General features: G+C 36.0%; 1 protein-coding gene across 1 annotated transcript in view; it reads right to left on the minus strand.

Moving 5' to 3' along the window:
* FBN2 (fibrillin 2) overlaps window positions 1–23,098 on the minus strand; it is a 222,945-nt gene that overhangs the window by 101,488 nt on the left and 98,359 nt on the right. The window contains exons 8-11 of the mRNA XM_059919446.1: window positions 15,234–15,359; window positions 4,399–4,551; window positions 2,675–2,908; window positions 1,600–1,737 (exon numbers count right to left, since the gene is read on the minus strand). Of these exons, the coding sequence (XP_059775429.1) occupies window positions 1,600–1,737; window positions 2,675–2,908; window positions 4,399–4,551; window positions 15,234–15,359 (651 nt within the window). The remainder of the gene's footprint in view (window positions 1–1,599; window positions 1,738–2,674; window positions 2,909–4,398; window positions 4,552–15,233; window positions 15,360–23,098) is intronic.

The following is a 23,098-nucleotide window of genomic DNA, read 5'->3' on the forward strand; positions in this document are numbered from 1 at the left end:
AAGATTACCTTTGCTCAACAGAAACAAATTATTTCTTACTATTCCAAAATAGAATGATTTGAGTTAAAAACTCACCTGGGTGCTAACATGAACTAAATGGAGGTCTTTGGTTAATTTTTACAGAAAATATTAAACTTATGGCCTATTTTTATTTGTTGGTTGATGAATCATGCAGTGATACATGAACAGCAAATATTAATAGCAAAACAAAAATAGTCAATCAAATTTCAGTTTGATAGATTGTAACTGCTTATGTATGTGCAAGAGGGGATGTTTTGTATGTTGTATACTTATAATCATATTTTCTGGCAGTAACATCATTCTTAAGTCATATAAGTAGAATAAATATATCAGTATGTCCTGGTGTTCCAAAAATAACCACGTGGTCTATCACTTAAACAAGCACCAAGTAGTATGTGCTAAGGCAGGACTGATGCATATGGTTATACCCTGCACAACCCTGGGGTGTGCTATTTACTTAGATTATGTGAATGGTACCCTCTACACTTGGGCGGTGCAAAACCTGTGCACCTATATATAGGGACCCTGGGCTAAGCTTTATTTAATCATTCTGATCTTGTATCTCTGTATACAGTTTAGAATGATCGGTTTTTCCAAAGCATCATATTTGGCTTACATTTTTTCATAGTCATAGTGCACTTAGATGTTTTCAATTTTACTTGGGGAAATTGTGATACTACCTGTCTCTGTTCCTGGCCTCTCATCTATATCTTATAACAGAAGACCTGAACCCAAATCTGGTATTTAGGGTTATGCTAATTACAAAACACATACATGATTATTTGCTAATAAGATGAATAAATAAAAGAATAACCTCAAAACGGTTCAATCCCCATGGTCCTAAAACTACCCTTAAAAGATCATCAAAACTCTCTTCATTGCCAAATACAGTAGTGTTTTTGTCCTCATTGTATTTGATTTTTTTGCTGCACTTAACACGTGACACTCCTTTTCTCTTGAAAGCATACCGTTTCAAGGCTTCAGTGACATGTATTTTCAAGATCATTTTGCCACCTCTCCAACATTATTACTAATGTTGCTGGTACACAGGGTTCCAGCTGCACTACTCCTGTTATCTTTTTACTCTTCCTGTTGTTCAGCCTGGCTGACAATATTCACCCTCATGGTTCTAATAACCACCTGTATGTTACTGACTACTAAATCTCTAACTCTAGTCCTGAAACTCCTCTTAGCTTGAGACCTCTATAATTAAGTACCAGAGACACCTGAAACTCAACATGCTCAAAAGAGACTCATCAACCACTTCCTCCCAATCTCCACCTTCTCTTGCATGTTAATGATGCCACCGTATATCCAGTATTGCTCAGCTAAGAAGGAAGGAAAGGGGGAAGCAGAGACAGAAATTACAACATTTAGAACCAGAAAGGGAAGGGGAGTCTTGAAGTGGTCCAGCTCAGCAGTAGGTTAAGGGAGCACACGGAAGGGCATGCACACAGGAGAGACTGTTCGGAAATTAGCTTTACTTCAAAAGACTTTTTAAAAATCATATTCAGCCCAACTTGTTCCTGTAGTCTAAAAGCTATTAGAAAACCAAGAATTAAAGAATCATGAGCTTACCTATGCAATCCCCATTTGCATCCTGCTTGTAACCCATGTTGCATTCACATCGGTAGCTAGAAACAGTAGGTATGCAGCGTCCATTTAAACAGAGATTAGCATGGTGCTTACATATATCTATTGTCTGGTTCAGGATAGCTATGGAAAATTAGAGCACAAATGATATTTCATCATTCCAACATGGATTACTTTTCTTAAAGTCGATTTTTAAAAGGATATTTAATAGTATATTATTTAGGTGTACATATCAAAAGCCCACATTATTCTATATTTTATTAAAACTTTAATGTTGAGAATCTAAAAACTATTCTTGAGACACATGGCTGTAACTTGCATTTGTTAAGTTATACATCTGGAAACTTTGCCCATAATGGTGTCTTTTTAAAATTTCAGGAATGTTCTACCGTACATTTGAATGCTTTCCATTTCTTTTTTTTTTTTTTTTGTAGTTGAATATTCAGATATAGTAAATAGGCAATATGCCAAAAAGAATAAACATAACACTGTAGGACATCATTAAATATTATTAGCAAGAGCAGTTATTTTAAAAAGAATGAACTTAAATGTCAAGCACACCAATGCCAATTCTGGCAGTTCTCAATTTCTTAAGTTATTCAACAAAAGAGGGCGAAGAAAAGAAAGATATTTCATTATAATATTTGTATAGGCACAGAGCAAGATTTATTCAGTTTATCTCAGTTGAGAAATGGTTCTGGAAAACAATTCAAAGGGTGTATGATCAGGGCAGCTGCAAGCAGCCAAATGAAATACAATGGAACCAAAAAACGTGATCTTTAATGGCGTCATCTGGACTTGGAATATTACCACGCTCTCATCTCTATTTTCAAAGAGAACCTGGGTCACTCACTCTTTTCTCCAATGTAGAAAGTTTATGGAGCATAAAAATAATACTTTCCTAAGATTCTGTTTTACTATATTATGTTTTAGACCTTGAAATAAGTTTCTGCACACACACGCAGACACACACACAAACATACTTTGGAAAAAAAGTTAGATATTATAAAATTATTTAAGGCGGAAAACCAAAGAGTCTACGGACAAAGTGAACACTCACTTAGTCCAGTGATGATGGGCCCCTGTCCCCCGGCCCCTACACCGGCTCCCCCAACGCCAGGAGAAAAGCCATTGCCTCCAGGAATGGGAATGAAGCCTGTCCCTCCTGGGCCATAGCCATTGCCATTGCCACTTGGAGCAAAGCCACTCCCCCCAGTGCCTCCAGGTCTGGAACCAGCACTCCCTGGAATCCCTCCTATTGGAAGTCCATCCATGCAAAGTCTGCGATACTCCTCTAAAAGAGAAGAAAGTTCAGTTAAACACAAATGAACGGATTTCTGCGTAATAAAGGCAATTTGTGTACTGTAATAATCATTTTAGGTTATCCTCACTTGATGATATGAATAAGTAAGTTATTATCTTAATAAACATTTTCAACGCTAGGAGTGGCAGAAAAAGATACAGATGTTTCAGAAAAAATTAAAATATGTATACCATATTTTAACTGAGTTGCATAACCAAAGAATTATCTATATATACATTTTGATTTTATGTCCCTAAGTGCAACTCATAAAATTCCAGATATAACTGTAAATGCAGGAAATTTACTTGAATGGATGAAAATTAAACCTTTAAGTAATTCATTCTGTATATTTGGTTTTACTTAAATCTCCATCAGTATTGTACCTACACATTTTTCCTATCTCTTCTCTTCTCTTTAAGGGATTAATACGGCTTCAGAATAATTTTTTTCTAATGTGGATTTTTAACAGGAGACAGTATTTAGTAAACTTTTAAACCTGCTCATTACTTGTCCAAGTATCAAAGCTGAGGGAAAAGAAGCAAGAATATAGTGATTGCCTTATTTTCTTAACTGTTCTCAGAATTAGGGCACTATATAAGAAGAAGTGAAAGCTATTTAGCTCAAGCAATTGTTTGAGTATTGATATTACTATTATATACTACTAGTGGAACGATGAGTTTTCCAAATTATATACTATGCATTAACTCTGCTTTTTAAAAATTTTTACTATTCGATTTTGGAATTTCATGGCTTAGAGATTTAGGAAGAATGTGCCTTAATTTTTTTCTCCATAATAGTACATATAGATACATATCTTTATAAGCATATTTCAAGAAGTGTTATTATTTTTCATAGTATTTATAATATAACATGAAGATAATATAATAACATCAACATACCTTTATGTGATAAACACTAATTGTACTTTACCATGCATATTATATTAACAAGAGGAACTACTTCTCATTCATCTTAATTTCCCAGTATAGCTTCAGTTATACAGCAGTTAATATAGCAAAGTGAATGAGAGGTATCCTCTTACCCTTGTATTCTTAATTTTCTAGGTCATTAGAAAAGAGAGGACATATCTTTAAGGATTGGGACACTATAAGCTAAGGAGATTCCTGAAATAAAGTATAGATGAAGGCCAAAATTTGTTATTCAAGCTTCAAATAGAAGATTAGGAGGTTTTAAAACTGAACTGAAATACTGACATTCCAGACAATTATTAAAAATTCTTGCTTAAAGTCAAGTAATGATCAGTTTTTAGGATTTTTTCTAATATTAACAAAATGGATATAATAAAAACTGATCCCAATAACCAATGCCACCCTAACCCCCACAAAAAACACCCAAGTCATATTGAAGACACTAATAGGAATGCAAACATGACTTGTCTTTAAGGGAAACACTAAAGTACATCACTGTTACTAGTTTTCCTAACACTGTCTGTCCTGAGGAACTAGCAGCCGGCAGCTCACCAGAGCCTCTGATGGGACAGGCTTCAGGAATGGTTCCAACACCCCAGCAGCGGCCGGGCTCACAGCAGCATTGCATTTTTGTCATTCTGCCCGGAAGCTCTTGTGCACAGCGACCATTCACCAGGCCGGAGAAACATGTGCCTGTTCTCTGATCTGAACATATGAAAATTAAATAGAAGACATGACAGAATTACCTGGAGTTCACATCAATCATTTCACGTGTTAGGAGATGCTAAGCAAAGGGAATTATTTTACTTCATTTCTATTATATCTACTCATTCGTTGAATTTCTATCACGTTTATTCATTCCTTTACTTATTTACCAAGCAAATATTCACCGAGCACCTATGCCATGCCATATCCCAGGTACACAAAAATGAAAGACGTGAAGCAGATATGAGCCAACACTGCAATGAGAAGCCACACCCAGACAGACCCAGAGCTTGAAGGAAAGCGACAACCCAGTCTCAGCCTAGACTGGTCAATTAGTCACCCAGCCAACCTGCAGACATGTACTGCTGTTCGCTACTGAGACTTTTGTGGTTATTTGTTACCCAGTAACATCCACCTGATGCAGGTGCTATTTTAGAAAGGTTGAGCAGAACAGCTCCTTTGAGACAGTGACATCCGAGAAGAGACTTTAATAAGATGAGAGCATGAGCCACACAGTTACCTGAGAGAAGGGCAATTCAAAGAGAAAGAAGGAGATGTGCTTGGCATATGTGAAAAACGAGGAACCAATGTGACTGGAGAAGAGCAGGCAGAAGGGGGGTGGAAGTCCCTGAGCCCAGAGGCGTACAGAAGGCAAGAGCATATACAGCACCACAGACCATGAGGGAAGGACTTTCGGATTTTATTCAGAGAGTCAAAAAAATGTAAGTCTAGTTTCACTATATATTATTTAACTTTTATCAAGATGCTTCCAAGAAGTTTTGTCTGTGACAAGAAGAAAGATGTACCACAACAAACAGGAACTGCGTGTCACTGATGAAGATGAAACCATTAATTACAAATAATGCTATTAATAGGGAAGGCCTAAATTTTTTACACTAGATATTGAGTTTAAAATAAATATATTATTTCCTCGAATGGTCCAAAGTATACCTCATGTTGCTTCTACGCTACTGTTAAATTAAAGAATTGGTTTGAAGGTACTCCATGTAAGAATCAGAATGCCTTCCATTTCCCAAAAGAAACCCAGTATGCCCAAGAGCAAAGTACTAAATGTGATGTATGTGTGCATACTTAAAGGCACTGCAGACATTTCATAAACGTTACAAGCTGGGCTTGGATAGGCTGTCACTGGGAATAATTTCACAGGGAGGTTTCTACTCCCAAGAATGATCCAGGAAAATAGTTTTTAGGATATTCATTCCAGGAACCCAAAGTATCATATTCCTAGATTTACTTGATTGCTACACTCCTCAAGAATAGGATGTAAATTAAGATAAGAAAGTCCTAAGCTCTTTACAGTAATCACTGTTACAAAACACATTAAGGGTTACATGGTAGATTGAATGTATTGATCTCTTCAAGGCTCTGTAAGGAGGCGGCTGTACCATAAGATTTGGAAAAAAAAAAAAAAGAAGAGTCATGGCTTTGAGTCAGGATACCTAGGTTTACATCAAAATATTATTACTGCTGATTCTGTAACATATCTTTTCTTCTTTATGGAACAGGGTTGATGGGAGAATTAAATAAAACAATATATGTTCTGTTTCCAGCAGAATGGTGAATTAGCTACCCTGAGTGTCTCTCCCAATTGAAACACCCTGGATAAAATACGAGAAATTATTTTAAAAAATACATCATCTTGCTGACATCAAAGAAGGAAAAAAACAGAGTCTCAAAATGAAGTGAAAACAGGAATCTTAGGAGGTAAGTGCACACCTAGCTTTCCCTTTAGGGCTTCTGCAAAACTCTGGAGATTTTGATTTTCAACTCTGATAATTTCACAAGGGGCTAGAGCCTAAGATATAAAAGCCCAGATTCACCTCGTTAATGCAAAATGTAATAGGAAACTCCCTCATAAAATAGGAGTCCCAAACAGCTATATCCTTGTTATGTGGCTAATGTAGAGGAAGGCAGCTAAGAGACTTGCCTGTTTATACCTCAGTGCTGGGTGGAGGAAAAAAAAGATTCTTCCTAAAAATCTGAAACCAAAAGCTCTTTCTCACACAGACAGCTTTGATGTCAAAACATTAAGTTTGTGTTCTGAAAAACTTCAAAGGAAGAATATAACATAAAGAGGTCTCCAGGTAGGGATATTCCAAGTAACTCGCAAAAACCAATACAATTGAGAACTTAATACTGACATAGGTCTTAAAGAATTCCCATAGATAAAGTTCTAGGAAAAAAGGAGTAGCTAACAGTAAATAAGTAAGTAAATAAATAACGCACAGAGAAACAAGGCTCAATGAACAAAAACTAGCTGAATAAACAGCAGGTTTCAGATACTGGAATGGTCAAACCAATTCTGAAAATCATTATTTTTAATTAATGATGATTCATTAAATATTAATTAATAATGAAATAATCTTTAATCTGTTTAAGGCAATTAAAAATGTAAAAATGAGAACAGTAAAAACAAGCCCATAAACAATGAAAGAAAAGATGTAAAAGACTTCAATGAAACTTCTATAAATGAAATGATCATAACTGAAATAAAATGCTTAGTGACTATATTAAGCAGTGTATTGCACATAGATGAAAAGAGAATTACTGAGCAGGAAGATATAGCTGAATATATTATTTTAGTGTTGTTCAGAGAGTCAAAGAGATGGAAAATGTTGGGAAGAGGTTAAGAAGTATGCAGGTGAGGGTGAAAAGGTAATTTGCATCTAATAAGAGTACTAGAAAGTGTCATAAGCAGACAGTTGTGGGGAGGCAATAGTCAACAGATACTAGTTCACAACTTTCTAATGATGTTGCAAGACAACCTCTGATCTAGGAAGTCCAATAAATCCAAAGCAGGAAAAATAAAAAGAAATCCACAGCTATCCATATCACTGTGAAACTGAAGAACAACAAAGAAAAGGTGAAGATCTTAAAAACAGCTAGAAAGAAAAGACAGATGATCGGCTAAGGAATGATATTTAAATCAATCACCAACTTCTTAATAGCACCAGTGAATGCTAGAACACAATGGAATCATATCTTCTGTATGCTGTGAGAAAATAACTGTCAACCTAAAATTCTGTACCCCAAGAAACCAAAGGGAAATTAAGTTCATTTTCAGCAAAACACAGAGACAATTTTCTACCAAAAGGTTCTTGCTAAAGGAAATTTTAGAAGAGGTGTTTTAGGTAAAAAGGAAAATAATTCCAATGGAAGGTTTGAAATGTATGAAGGAATAAAGAGGGAAAATATGGTAGATACATGGACAAGTACTGAAATATCAAACAATAATAATAATGATTAATTTGTTGCAAACAGGGAGTGACAATTGACTAGAATTTTTTAAATTGGAAGGGGGAGATCAAAGTGTAACCATTCTAATATTCTTTTATTATTTAGATGTGGGTAAAAATACAGATTAATTCTAGGCTTTAAGTTACATATGCATCTTCAAACAGCTAGGATAACCACTAAAACCAGAGAAATAAACTACTTATTTCTAAACAACAGAGGAAAAAGAATGGGGTGTGGAAGAATGGAAGGCAGGAAGCCTGAATAAATTCAAAAGAGAGCAAGAAAGAGAAAGTAACAAAAAAGCAAGATAAATGGGAAGAAAAAAGAAGATAATGGAAATAAAAACAAATATATCAGTGACTGTAATAAACACAAATGAATTTAAATCTCAATTTAAAAGACAAAGATTTTAAGACTATGCCCCCCAAAATTTAGATTTAGGCTGTTTAAAGAAGCACATTTAAGACAAAAGGAAGCAGAAAGATTGAGAGGAAACATATCCAAACGGCATATATTTAAACCTTCCTCTCCAACTCACAAAATGTGATGCCAAATAATATGAAATAAAATGGACCAAGAGAAAATATTTAGAAACAGACCAAGAAGAAAAGAAAAAAAACTTTAGAGAATCAATATACATCAAAAAATGGTTCAATTCACCAGGAAAATATAATACTTTTAAACATTCATCACCTTATAACATAGCATCAAAATACATAAAATAAAAGCTTATAGGGCCACATGGAGAAACTGAGAAATCTACTACCAAGGTGAAACATTTATACAACTCTTTCAGTAACTGATAGACACAGTAGATAAAATCTAGCAGCTCTAGAGAAAATTTGAACAGTACAGTTAACAAGTTTGATCTCATATCTATCCAACACCTGGAGAAAACACAAAACTTTTTCAAGCCAACATGGAAGACTTGCAAACCAGGAAAACTCCTTACACTTCTAAACAACTCATGTGTCAAATACAATACCATACTGAAAATAAGGTAATATGTAAAAAAAATGAGTAGGGGCTCATCAGGAATCTGTACCAGTCTCAGATTTTGGGAGTCTGCAATGTTATTGTGAGGACTCCACAAATTTATACTTACACTGAACACTGCAATGCAAGTGAAAATGCCTCATAATATATAGGCACTACTATGGTTCCCACTGATGGAGATTCCATTGTGACTAATAAAATACAAATTCATTTAAAATTATTACTAAACATCCAGTAGTTTTTTTTTTTCATTATGTATTTTCTCAAAGATTTTGGGTTATCATCATGTGTGGATCTGAAAACATTTTTGATATTAAAGAGGGGGTCTTCAAATTCAATAAACATAATTAACTTCTGTCCTACACAGTTTGGAAACCTCTACTCAGTCTTATAAGATGTGTTGGAGGAAACCATGTCATTGTTGACAGGGTGGAGGGGCAGAAAGAGAAGATTGGAAAGTAAATCATAACTTTTTTCCATAAATTCTATAATTAGTCTCTTCTAATAACATTGGGGAGGTAAACAATCTACTTCCAATCCTTTGCATCAAAAACATATCAGGATGAGATACAGACACATGTAGTGTGATGTCTCACAATTAAGGTCTCTCCAAAAATACATTTCAAAAGGAAGACAGTGGCTGAGAGTTAGGTTCTTTCCTTTGCATATCTGAATTGCATGGTGCTTAGAAAGTACTGTGTTGGAAATGTGCCATATGGAAGAATAAAAAGGGGCACCCTACAGAACTAACTAAGAGTCGTCTAGGCACATCATCCCTTGAAATAGGGAATTATTAGGGGCAAAGGCAGAAGAAGCATATTTATTACACCATTAGGACAAATTCTTCTAATGCTTGGTATATAGTTGGTAACTGTAGAATTGACATGTCATAAGTAACAAAAACATGTCTAGTCCTCTAATAATCTCCTATCACCCTCGCTACACTCCCAGAAGAAGATTTACATCAAGTCTTATTTAAAGCCACACTGAGGAAGAGGAAGCAATCCGTCTCCTCTGATTAAAATATAAATCTATCTTGAAACAAAATAATGGTACTCTTATCAGAGTTTGTTTCATGGTTTGACATTTAGTCTAAACTTGATTTAAGTGAACTAACAGTTAATTATACAATGTGATGAAAACTTGGTAAAAGATGGGGGTGGGGCTTACCTTGATAAAAATATGTCTCCTGTTGAATGAGTTTTGCTCATTAAAAATGAAGGGGTCAGCCAGAAAACCCTGATGAGGTTAGCTCAGGTCAGAAGACTAGCGACAGTAGGTGTTCAGTAAATAGAAACCATTGTCTCAGACATCAGCCCCTGATACTGGAGGCCTGCACTTGCCTCGCTGAGAGTCTGGCGCCAACCTGAGTTCCACTTGATTAATTCTGCAGATTCTTGCTATTCCTAAAATACTTTCATGTTGCTTTTGTGTTTCTATCATACAAGACTAACTAGAACTAGGAAAAATGAAAGAAAGAGAACGACTGTGGCTCCTAGGTTTACCTCTTCCTTTAAAATAGTGAAGTTTGTCTTCCTCATTGTCTAACCTTCTCTTTCTAGGACATTCTTTTTTAATTAAAACTACTACCCCTGTTCCACCAGTCGCCTTTTATATGATTTTGTGGTTAAAACTCGAACACTATACAGTATACTGTTTCATCCCTGTCTCCCCTTCTTCCACTAGTTAAACATTTTTAGGAGTTTTGGTTTATCCTTCAAGCATTTGTTGCAAATGCACGCACACACATGTAATCAACACCCATCATCACACAGAGTGCTGCCCAAGGACAGCATATCCTGACCATCTCTCTGTATCACTGTCTGAAGATCTTCCTCATTTCGCTTAAACAGTCTTCCCTCATTGTCTTTTGTCTCTGTGCTACTCAAAATTCTTGATGGGCTCCATCGTCCTCAGGATCAACCTGCAACTTCCTAGCATGGCAGTTAACGAGCCTCAACAATAGAATCTTCATCTTAACCCATCTTTCCTGTTTTGTCTCCAACTACTTTCTTACTCAGCTCTCTTTCCCAGACAAGCTCTCCTCACTGTCTCCCAAGCCCCCTCACTTTCAGCGTCTGTAGTGCTGCTGACACCTTTCTCTTCGCTCAGTGCCGTCTTATTCCTTCGTTTAGCTCCCATCCATCTTTCAAAGTCTCTATCAGTGCTCACTTCCTTGAGAATTTTAACTATAACAATCAGGACTTTCTTTTGCACTTACAGCATTTATTGGCTAAGAAATTATTTAGCAATTAACTACCCACTGCCTCAAACTTTCTCTTACCGTTACTACTTTTCACATTATGTTTTCAGGTTTTGTTTTCTCAAGAATACTCCATGGCAATACTGTGCACTGAAACTTTTGTAAAGCTCAAGGAAACGCACTAGGATATTGTGGCAACATCCTATTACCTTAAGGACTTCTAAATGCTTGCTTTCATTTTCTGAACTTCATTTGCTGCTGACTGGCACTTTCCACTCCCCCAAATAGGGTCCCTGCTAGTTCTGTGTGCACAACAGCAGCTGGCACATTAACCTGCATACAGAATTTGCTCACGGCTGCTTGTCAATCATTACTGACTCGCTGACTGGCGGTCACTCTTCTTGCCTATACTGCAACGTGGAAATTAGGTATTAATAATGCCATGAATATTATAATGACACTGAATTACTAAATGATATAAGGGTCATTAAGTTGTGCTATTAAAAATGCTTCTAAGAAAAAAAATATTAGGTATGGGTTGACTCTTTGTCGAAATGACATATGTTAGTACTCTTTGTTAAAAAGGAGAGCTGTTTCCAGTATATTTTTAAAAACTGGATGGAAAACAGGAGATAAAATCAAATTAAGAATTTGATTTTTATATTTAGCATAAAATGAAATGGGAAAACTATCCTCATTTATAATTAAAATGCCCCGCTAAACTCTCCTGCCTTACATATAAAGCTATTTCCTACACATAAAAGAAAAAGGCAGTTTATGGATGCTTTATAATGTTGTATAGATTCAAGATGTTTTGATTAACTAGAATAAGGAATTAGGGCAGCATTCAGCATGTGCCACTCTTAAAATAAAGGTGCAGATAACATGCAGTTTCTTACTTAAGAAAAAGCTTTGAGTTCATCCAACTCGTTATTGTTAGCATACATGTGGTTACAAAATAAACAGCATGGAAATATTTATGACATATATAATTCAATCATAAATAAATTCCATCTAAGAAAATACAGACTCAGATTTTAAAAAATCAAAACCAAATATCTCTTACATATTAAAATGCTAGATTTATTTTTTTCATATGTGGAAAACACATACTTATTCCAAATGAAACATAGTTATTCAAAACATTTTTAAGCTGCTTATTACTTAATTTTAACATTGGTTTTGCAATTTTGGAACGTCATTCTCCCCTCCTTAGGGGCTTTCCTCTATTCCTGGGTCAGGATATTGATACTGAAGTGAATGGGGACTCATGGTTAGCAAAGAACTCACTGTGCCTCAGGTCTCTGGAGCTCAAGCAGGCTTTCTCACCTTCTGAGCACTGGGAACTGTAACTCAGTGCCATCACATCATGTCCAGCAGGATGCCAAACGATGCAAAGCACTTATTAACCAACATTAAATTCTTACATTCAATGTCATCTCATTCATTCATTTGCTGGTTTGCCTATTCATTCAGAAAAGGTTTACTGAGCCCAGACTTCTAAGGAAGGGACTACATAAGGCACAGGGGACAGAAAGCTGCATAAGACAGGACCTAATGGCGCTCAGAGTCTGGCCAATGAGTAAAGCACAAATACCTGTGACACTGTGATAAACCCAGAAATGAAGGAAATAAAAAATATTATGGGAAGGGCAGATTGATTTTGCCCGAGAAGAAAATGTGGGTTAAGCAGGGATGGCTATAAAGAAATGTGATATCTAAGTGGGGACTTAAAGGATGAGCTGGGTTTTAACAAACATAGAAGGGGGAAATCAAGATGCTTCAGGCAGAGGAAGTACTGTGGGCAGTGTGCTCATGTACTGCAATAAGAGAAATGTGCGTGTGAGGTATAAGTGGTTAGAGATGAGTCCTGAATACAGGCTGGGTCAGGTTCTAAAGGGCTTTGAAAGTCCAGTAAAGGCTGAGAACTTTATATAAAGAAGCAGGAGATAGAGTTTACCATGATTTAATGGTAAACCAAATATCTGACATTGAAGAAAACAACCTCAGAAAATCACTGGGGATCTTGATCATGATTATCTGAATATGATGAAGAATATGCTTCCTTTTCAATGCAAAAAAATGACCATGTGTTGACTAAAGAAAGACTTAGAAACTTAAGAAATGAGAGAGAAAGAAACAACTTAGAAATCTGATAGAAAACACTAACATTTGTTAAGGCAAATTCTGCCTTCTTACTAGTTGGTCTAGTTGTACAATTCATTCCCAAAGGCCTTCAATTACTCCACATTGTCTACCAAATAAAATACATACATCTTATTTGGCATTTTCAGACTTCATGGTGATAACCTCACTTATGTCTCCAGCCACATTTCTTCTAGCCATTTCTAGAATATAAGTTTCCTGAAGTCAGGGTCTATGGCATCCAGCCAGTGATGTTCAACGATGACTCCCAACCTGACATTTTTCCAACAGAGTTGAGTTCATGCCTATTTCAAGCTGATGACTGCATATATGTGTGTATATGTATGCACATTCTTTTCCTATACAGTTTAAGAAAATTAAGCCAAGTATAGGTAGTTCTACTAATTTTCAATTCTGTTAAACTATGTTAAATGAATCAGACCTACTACGCAGTGAGCCAACTGGTAACACTGACCATAAAAACAGTTAATTTGCTCAGTTTTATAGACTTAACGTCTCTATAATGTTTTACCTAGTGTAAGATAGAACTCTGATTCATTCGTGAAGAACAAATAATCATCTTTCAAATCTCATAATTCTCCAACGGGAAAGGGAGGCTCCAAATGGACATTGTACTTTTCAAAGCAGACTGTCAGTGCGGTGGTAGAGAAACCACTCATGCTGGAGACCTTGATATCTAGGCACAGGGTCTCTGTCACCTTAAAGCAGATAAGGAGACAGTACAGGACCATAGTAACACAGGTGCAGAGAGACCTGGATTCAAATCGTGGCTTCATTTGTCAGCCCTGAAACATCATGTAAGTCACTTTACCTCTCTAAACCTCAATTCCTTCATATAAATCAGAATAATTATGCCTATCACACAGGGCTATTTTAAGGAGTACATCCTCATTCTCCTATACCTCCTCCTTCCCCTAATGATAATAATAGAAGTAATAAGAAATATTTTATTGAACATTTACTAGAAGAAACTGAAGTACAGACAGGTACTTCAAGGCCCCACCACTATGTGATAATGAGGTGATACAGATGTCCAGTGCCTTACACGTGGTATGTATTTCATAAATGGCAGCTGTCAATTTTACTACCACTACCACAAGCTCCTTCTTTGACTGCTATTGCTACTTTTCTATTACTATTTATGATGACACCATAGTATTCTGAAGGCAGGATCTCCATTTCTCATGTTTGCTGTTGCACGGCCATAGCATAATGTTTGGCATATCAACACATTTTATCCAGTGAATTCAAGCCTTTTTACTGGTGGCCTAGGACTTCTAGCTTACATCCTGAACCCTCTGTTATTTCTTCTCATCAACCCAGTTCACTTGGACATCCTTTGGATTTACAAAGTCCCTGGAAGTTAGTTGCTCACACATCCTCCCAGTGGGGATGGGAGACGGTCATTGCCCAGTCCTCCAGCGAACCAAGCAACTCCCATCTTTGGGTGCTGGTTTAATTTCCCTAATTCCTGTACTATATGAACCTTTAGTGCTCTTAAAGTCTAAGGCTTGTTCAAAAATAGATGACCTACACATGACTGTTTTATCTTTCTAAACAAAAGAGAACATGAAAATATATATGCCTTTAATTAAAATATGCTTAAAACAAAATTAAAGGTATCGATTTCTTTTTTGTAATAACTATTTTCACTAGAATAAACACATGCTAAGTAAATAAGACTCTGACTACATTCATGATTCATAGCAATGAAAGAACCCTTAATGACTACATTTTGTCTCCCAAAGTAGATTTTTAAAAATCTTTCTCATGCCTTTGTGTCTGTAACACTTGGCAAGAGCAATGTCTTGAGGAAATCTTTCTTCATTTCAAAAATAGCTTTGACAACATAAAGCAAACCCAGATGGTTTCTGAAACTGAAGTTTTTGCAAAGAGCACCTGGTCGATCAATCCCTCAATAGTGGTACCGTTTATTTTAAACAACTCTTTCAGCCATTTTCCCTGTCGTTTTATAATCGTTGCCATCTCCGTACCTGCTTGGGCTGTTCTGTCATTAGAAAGAAGCAGTGTATTGTGCCTTCAAAACTACGAGGCTTACCGATGCACCGAGAGCCATCTGTTGAGGTTACATATCCACGTGGACAAACGCAAAAATAGCTTCCCACGGTGTTGGAACATTCGCCAGTCTCACATATCCCAGGAATGATGCTGCACTCATCAACGTCTAATCAGGGGAAGAAGGAGAAGATGACTGAGAAAGGCCTTCATTAAAGAGCTTTTAAAAGGGATTTTTTAAAAAGAGTATGAGAGCACTCATGGTTGATTAGGTCAGATCATATAACCCTGAAGATACTCTTGTTTCAGGCCCTAAAGAATTTCTCACACATATCTATGGGAACTGAGATGAAAGTAAACTCCCATGGCAGTAAAACAAGGCCAACTAAAGCAAAACTCTATATCCTTTTTTTTCCCCCAAATGCAATTTAAATTGGAAATAAGTAAAGATGTAAATGTTTTAGTTTCCATTCTACATCAATTAGGGAATTATCCTACTAGAGACTTTAAAAAAAACACGCGCATGGATTATATTTTAAAATATGAAATAACTACATTTAAAAATTTATAGCTAATTTTCACATTAATTATTTGAACCAATGGAGGGTGGCAAGCACTTTTTTTTTTTCTATTTGGCTTCAGGATATGTTTTTGTACTTACATGTGAATATCGGTATATTTGACATTCTGGGAATTAAGTTCAAACCTAAAATAATACAGTAAAATGGCAAAGGGCAAACTTGGGTGGCTTTGGGAAGTGTCCAGTTTTCCTACTGTGCCTCCCTGCACATATCCATTCAGTTTACTCAATGTTAGGACTAGTCTACTCCCTTTCACATTAATGAAAGGTCTGCTTTCTTTTAAACTGTCCCCAAACCAGAAAACCTGGCCACTTATATAAGCTTTAATGTACTTTTCTTTTAGTTCAATAAGCAGAGAGAGGTGGAAAGTCAACAAAGCTACAATTAGGTACACTGGAAGCTACTTGTTAATACATTTAAAAGGAAATGAGCCATTGCGAGGAGAATCCAGCCACAGATGCCTGGGAGTTAGCTGTCCTTTTTAGGAACAGAACTAGCAAAGATCAGTGAATACAGGGAACGATTATAAAAGCCATAAGCATAGATGATTACTTAAAAGTAAACCTGAGCTTTTAGTTTTTTTAGATGCATATCTATATACACACACACATATATGTTTAAGCGTATCAATAAAAAGCAAAGGAGGGGACTTCCCTGGTGGTGCAGTGGTTAAGAATCCGCCTGCCAATGCAGGGGACATGGGTTCGAGCCCTGGTCCGGGAAGATCCCACATGCCACGGAGCAACTAAGCCCGTGTGCCACAACTACTGAGCCTGTGCTCTAGAGCCTGCGAGCCACAACTACTGAGCCCACGTGCCACAACTACTGAAGCCCGCGTGCCCAGAGCCCGTGCTCTGCAACAAGAGAAGCCACTGCAATGAGAAGCCCGTGCACAGCAACGAAGAGTAGCCCCCAATTGCCCCAACTACAGAAAGCCTGCACGCAGCAATGAAGACCCAATACAGCCAAAAATAAAAATAAATTAAATAAATTAAAAAAAGCAAAGGAAAAATTATATTCTAATTGTAAATACAAGGAAATAAATTTTAAACCCCACAATTAAAGAATGGTTGACAATGCCTTTCTTAAATTCCTCTATTGCTCTATTCATTCTTTTTTCCCGCCGTTTACTGCCAAGTCATTCTTGCCTACAAGCTGTATCATGAAATAACTATATGCTTGCGTCTTCTTGGAATGTTCTTAATAAAAAAGTTACCAGATTCAGACTTTTCTGAAATAATATCTTCATTAGAGGCTTAACAGTTAGCCACTGAAGGCACAGTGGTACAAATCATAATCTACCAATTCCCCTAGAGAGCTCAGAATTCTAACATGAATTGGTTACATGAGAAGCAAACATATAATGTGGTGAAAGAGTTACCATCAGATTTAATCCAACAAAATGAAACCATATGTGCAAAATTAGGGTCTGCTGCATCCTGTGTTGCTATCTTAGTGCAGGGCATCTTAATAAAACCGAATGTGGATTCAGAAGAGAAAGGAAACTAGAACAGCTATACTCTAATTACCAAATAAACTGATAATCACTTCTAGATAAGGAAGACAAAAAGAAAAAGAGAATAGCACACAGTAAAGCAGCAAGCACTACAAAAGTGAAGGACCAAAACTTTCCTTCTGATCCTCTTACATCTAAAGTTATGCCAACAATCAAGGCACTTATGGAGCCCAGGATTGATCCAAATTCTTAAAAATTAGGAATCTTCATTTAGTCCTTCATTTAAGCATTTACTCTTATTTTCAGCCATTTCCTTTCATAATAAAGAACTTCTTTGTGCTCTACTTCCAAATAGCCTCCTGACAACAAAAAGAGTAGAAATTGAAAGATGTTTGACATTTTTCTTTTTTAAGTGGAGAAAAATAACCCTGGAACATAGAAGAACACATGGAATGATATTAAGTTTGTGGGTTTTGTGTTAAGTATTTTATTTTACAAAAACTCCATGTTTCACAATTCTCCTTAGAATTAAGTAAGAACTTTGAAAGGTTAGCTTCAAAATAATTATATGTAAAAGGCTCTCAGTAAAGTATTTAAGAATTCTATATGAAAAATAGGAATTTTTTCATTTATTTTTGGGCTAGGCTCCCCCTCAAATTTTAATAATTAAAAAATTTGGTGTTTTGTTTTTTTACCGATCAAAAAACACTGCCTTTTGATGTGCCCAATATCTATTCATCAATTTAAATTTAGCATTGACATTTATGTTAAGAAGGATGCAGGCATTTAGCTCTTTTGTAATAATCTTTTTTCAAGACCATATGTCACAATCAGATTTGGAAGTAGTATCTTCACAAATACAAAGCATACATTGCCTATGTAGGTACAAACAAGTAAGCCTAATGGGGACAAGTCTATTCACAGTAAAAAGCAGTCTTAATTGGAATTCATTTCATTCATGTTCTGCATACCTAATATGCTTCTGTCCATCTCCCCTTGAACTTTTTTAAAAAAAAAGTTTACTTATTAGTTTGGAGGCTTTGGTCTGCAATAGAAAAACTGATCCAAACTGACATAAACCAGAAATTTAATAGCTTGCATATCTGGCAGTCCAGAAGTGGCAAGGATTTTAGGGTTGTTTTAAGGCAATGTCTCTTGCTCGGCTTCTCTGAGATCTGCTCACCTATCTCTCCTCTGTGTTTTGATGTCATCCTTAAGTCTGACTTCCCTGATGGAAGCAAAATGGTTATAGCAGTCCTAGGCTAGATCTTTGACTGGGATATCTAGTGGAAGAGAGGGTGTCTCTTCCAGCGGTTCTCTTCTAAGAGGAGGAGAACTTTTTCCCAGGAGCACCCAGCCAATCTTCCCTTTTCTCCTAATATCCTGAACTGAGTCACATGCGAACTCTTTTGAATGATTCCTCTAGCCAGGAAAATGTGCTCATTGACTTAGGCCTGGAGTCCTGAACTAATTACTGCTGCAAGTGGAATACAGTTAGCTTTAGACTAATAAAAAACAACGAAAACAAAAATAAAAGCCAAAAACAGCATGGGTGAATACATCTGAAAATACAGCATAGTTGAACAATGGAAAGTGTACCAGCATGGTTGGGAAACTGATGAAGATAAGCTTAGCTAGTCAGCCATATGCTGAATCCTGAATCCATATGAGAGCTTTCCCAAGAACTTTGGCTTTTTTTCTGAAATGATTTAAGGTGTCTATGAAGAGGTTTAAATTAAACAAGAACATTTCATCAGCAAATCAATATTTCAGGAAGACAATCCTTGTGTTTAATGTAGATAGACAATAAATAGTCCAGTGATAAATGATGAGATCCTGAAGTAAGCTTTATGAGGGAGAGAACTCATATTCAAGAGATTCTAGAGGGAGAATTCAACAGGACTTTGCCACTAGATAAATATCTCAGACTTCTGGCTTGATTGAGAAGGGAGCTAATGGCAGTGCTATTAACAGGAAATGGGATACAGAGGGAAGAACACATTTTGAGGTTTGGTTGAGTTTGGGACATTTTGAACAAGACATGTTGAAGAGAAATAGGCAGAAATTCCAACTCTTCAGCTAAAAATTTGAAACTCAGTAAAAAAAGTAAGGGGTAAAGATGTATATTTGTGGTTTATCACCCACTCTGCAGATTGCTTTTGAAGTTGTAGCAATAAATGAGATCTCCAAAGAAGACACATAAATGAAAAGAATTGAATTTAAGGAGGGAACTCTGAGAACCACCACCATCCAAGGGAAAGTCAAAGGAAGAGAAGCCAGTACAGGAGACTGGGAGGAAGAATCAGGGAAGGTAAAAGCAGGAGTATGATGACGGGATGCTAAGGAAGAACTCTGTCAAAAAAGAGGGAGCTTGAAGTGTGCCATGGGAGGGTAAAGAAAGAGAAGGACTGGAAAGTGTTTGGTAATTTGAAGAAGTGGAATACAGGTTTTTTTTTGGTTTTTTTTTTAAGAAAAGTAGATCTAAGCAAAACCATCTGACAGATTTCTGACTGCCAAACCACATAACCTCGTATTTGTCAACCAACATTTACAACATTCACTGTAACTCTTACTCTAAGCAGAATATAATGAATAATTTGGTAAGTAGTGCTAAGTGTGATCTCAGATATCACTGAATTCTAAGAACATTGCCCTAGAGATTCTGTCAATTCCAATATTTACATGTCATACATAAAAGCAGTCCATGTAACAATTATGTTACAGAGAACTTAGAACAAATAAAATAAGAAATTTTGTTTTAAAAAAGTGCTCATAGAATATTTTCTTTCCATCCCATGCCAAGGAACCACATGTATTTGGCATATTCCATATAACTTTTCTTTTGGTATAGAAAAAAGTAAATATTATTTCTCTTCTATGTACACTGAAGTTTTATTAATATATTATTTGAAACTAGGAAAACTTATGGCTAAATTTTAAATACAATAAGTTGCTATTTCAAGCTTTTATAGGGACAACAGGCATTTTCAAAATGATAAAATAAGTTGTAATGGAAAAGTAATGTTTGCTTTACCCTTTTCAGATATTGAAAGGATAATGTGTATCAATTGTACTCAGAATTTCACTGTATCTTTATAAAGAGCTTTATCAAAATATAATAATTGCACGGTAATACAGTCATTCACCTAAAGTACAAAATTCAACAATTTTTGGTATTTACAGGGTTGCACAACTGTCACTACAATTTAATTTTAGAGCAATGTCATTCCTGCCGAAGTAATTCCACCCCATTAGCAGTCACTCTCCCTACCTCCCTCTAAGCCCTAGGCAATAGCTAATCCATAACTAATAGATCTATGACTTATAATAGCTAAGCTGTATCTATATATTTGCCTATTCTGGACATTTCATATAAAGGAGCCATAAAATATATGGTCTTTCATGACTGGCTTCTTTCACTTAGCATGTTTTCAAAGTTCAACCACGTTGCTGCAAATGTCAAAACTTCATTCCTTTAATTGCTGAATAATATTCTATTGTATGGATATACCACATTTTATTTATCCATTCATCAGTTGATAGATATTTGAATTCTTTTCATTTTTTGGCTATTACGAGTAAAGCTGCTATGAACATTTGAGTACTACATTTCTCTGGACATGATTTCATCTCACTTGGTATGTACACCTAGAAGTAAAATGGCTGAGTCATATGATAACTCTATGTTTAACTTATTAAGGAACTGCCAAATTGTTTTCCAAAGCAGCTGTAATATTTAACATGCTCACTTGCAATGTATGAGGATTCCAATTTCTCCACATCCTTGCCAACACTCATTATTACCTTTTCTATGTTAAGGATGTGTAGTGGTATCACATTATACACTTGGTTTGCATTTCCCTAATGACTGATAATGTTGGGCACACTTTAACGTGCTTATTGATTGCTTTTATATGTCTTCTTTGGAGAAATATCTATTCAATTACTTTGCCAGTTTTTAATTGTTATTTGTCTTTTTAAAATTGAGTTGTAAGAGTTCTTTATATATGTCCCATATCTGATACATGATTTGCATATAAATTTCCATATGAACCTTAGGATCAGATTGTCAATTTCTGCAAAAAAGCCAGTTGGGATTTTGACGGGGACTGTGTTGCATCTATAGATCAACTGGAGGAATACTGCCATCTTAATATTTAGTCTTCCAATCTACCAACATGGGATATCTTTCCTTTCATTTAGATCTTCTTTAACTTCTTTCAACAAGGTTTTGTAGTTTTTAAGTGTAAAAGTCTTTCACTTCCTTTGTTAAATTTGTTCATAAGCATTTATTCTTTTGGTCCTATTGGATGTGGAATTCTTTTCTTAGTTTCATTTTCAGAATGTTCACTGCTAATGTATGGAAATACAATTCATTTTTATATGTTGATATTCTATAGCAGCAACCTTGCTGAACTGTTTATTGGGTCTAAATATAGCTTTTTAGAGGATATCTTCTCCACTTTAGTGGATACCTTACTCATTTTAGTTGATCCCTTATCCATTGAATGCGTGCCATCTGCAAATAGTTTTTCTCCCTTTCCAACCTGGATACTTTTTATTTCCTTTTCTTTCCTAACTGCCCTGGCTAGAACCTCCACCACAATGTTGAATAGAAGTTGTGAGAGTGAACATCTATTTTATTCCTGATCTTCAGGGAAGCATTGATTCTTTTGCCAGTTAGTATGATGTTAGCCATAGTTTTTTATATATGTCCTTTATCAGATTGAGAATGTACCCTTCTATTCCTAATTTATTGATCATTTTTATCATGAAAGGGTGTCAGATATTTTTCAAATACTTTTCCTGCACATATTGAGATGATCATATGGCTTTTGTCCTTTATTCCACTTATATAATATATTACATTACTTGATTTTCAGATGCTGAACCAACTTGCGTTCCTGGGATAAATCCTAATTGATAATGATGTATAATCATTTTTATATGTGGCTGGATTTAGTGTGCTCATGTTTTCTTGAAGATATTTGCATCTACGTTCATAAGAAATATTAATGAAAATGCTATTCATTCTTTATAACTCTCAATTTTCTCTCTTTAAATCAAATAAATAGATTTTAATTCAGCATCTACCATTCATTCATGAACTCATTAAGTAATTGCTGATTAAAGGCCTTTGATTTGTCATATGACATGTATCAGCCATACACAATCTCTAACCATCATGAATTTATAATTTATTAAGTAGGTAAATTTAAAACAAGGCATGATATGATTGATTCCACCACATAAGATTAACAATATGCTACTTCAATTTAATTATGCTAAACAGGAAAAGTTCTTGGAGAACATAGTAGTTGATAAAAGACCCTAAAGAATGGGGCAGAATTTAAACAGGCAGAGAAGATGGGAAAAACTATAAGCCAAAAACTATGGATGAGGAATGAAGAGTTTCGCATGAGCTGCAGGTATTTATAAGGAGTAGAAGATACAACTAGAAGGTTAGAATGACATTCTCAGGAATCTTTCCTTGCTCTGTAGCAACAGGGAGCAACCAAATCACTATGCAGGAGAAAGGGAATAAGAATATTACTTCTGGGGGACTTACTTGGTGGTCCAGTGGTTAAGAATCTGCCTTCCAATGCAGGAGACGTGGGTTCGATTCCTGATTGGGGAACTAAGATCCCACATGCTGTGGGGCAACTAAGCCCGCACACTGCAGCTACTGAGCCTACGCACCACAACTAGAGAGCCCGTGTGCCACAACTACAGAGCCAGGGCACCGTAACTACTGAGCCCAAGCACTCTGGAGCCCACATGCCACAACTAGAGAAGCCTGTGTGCCGCAATGAAGAGCCTACATGCCACAACGAAGACCCAGCACAGCCAAAAAAAAAAAGAATGATTACT

The sequence above is a fragment of the Balaenoptera ricei genome, chromosome 3 (genome assembly GCF_028023285.1).
Source record: "Balaenoptera ricei isolate mBalRic1 chromosome 3, mBalRic1.hap2, whole genome shotgun sequence".
NCBI lineage: Eukaryota > Metazoa > Chordata > Mammalia > Artiodactyla > Balaenopteridae > Balaenoptera > Balaenoptera ricei.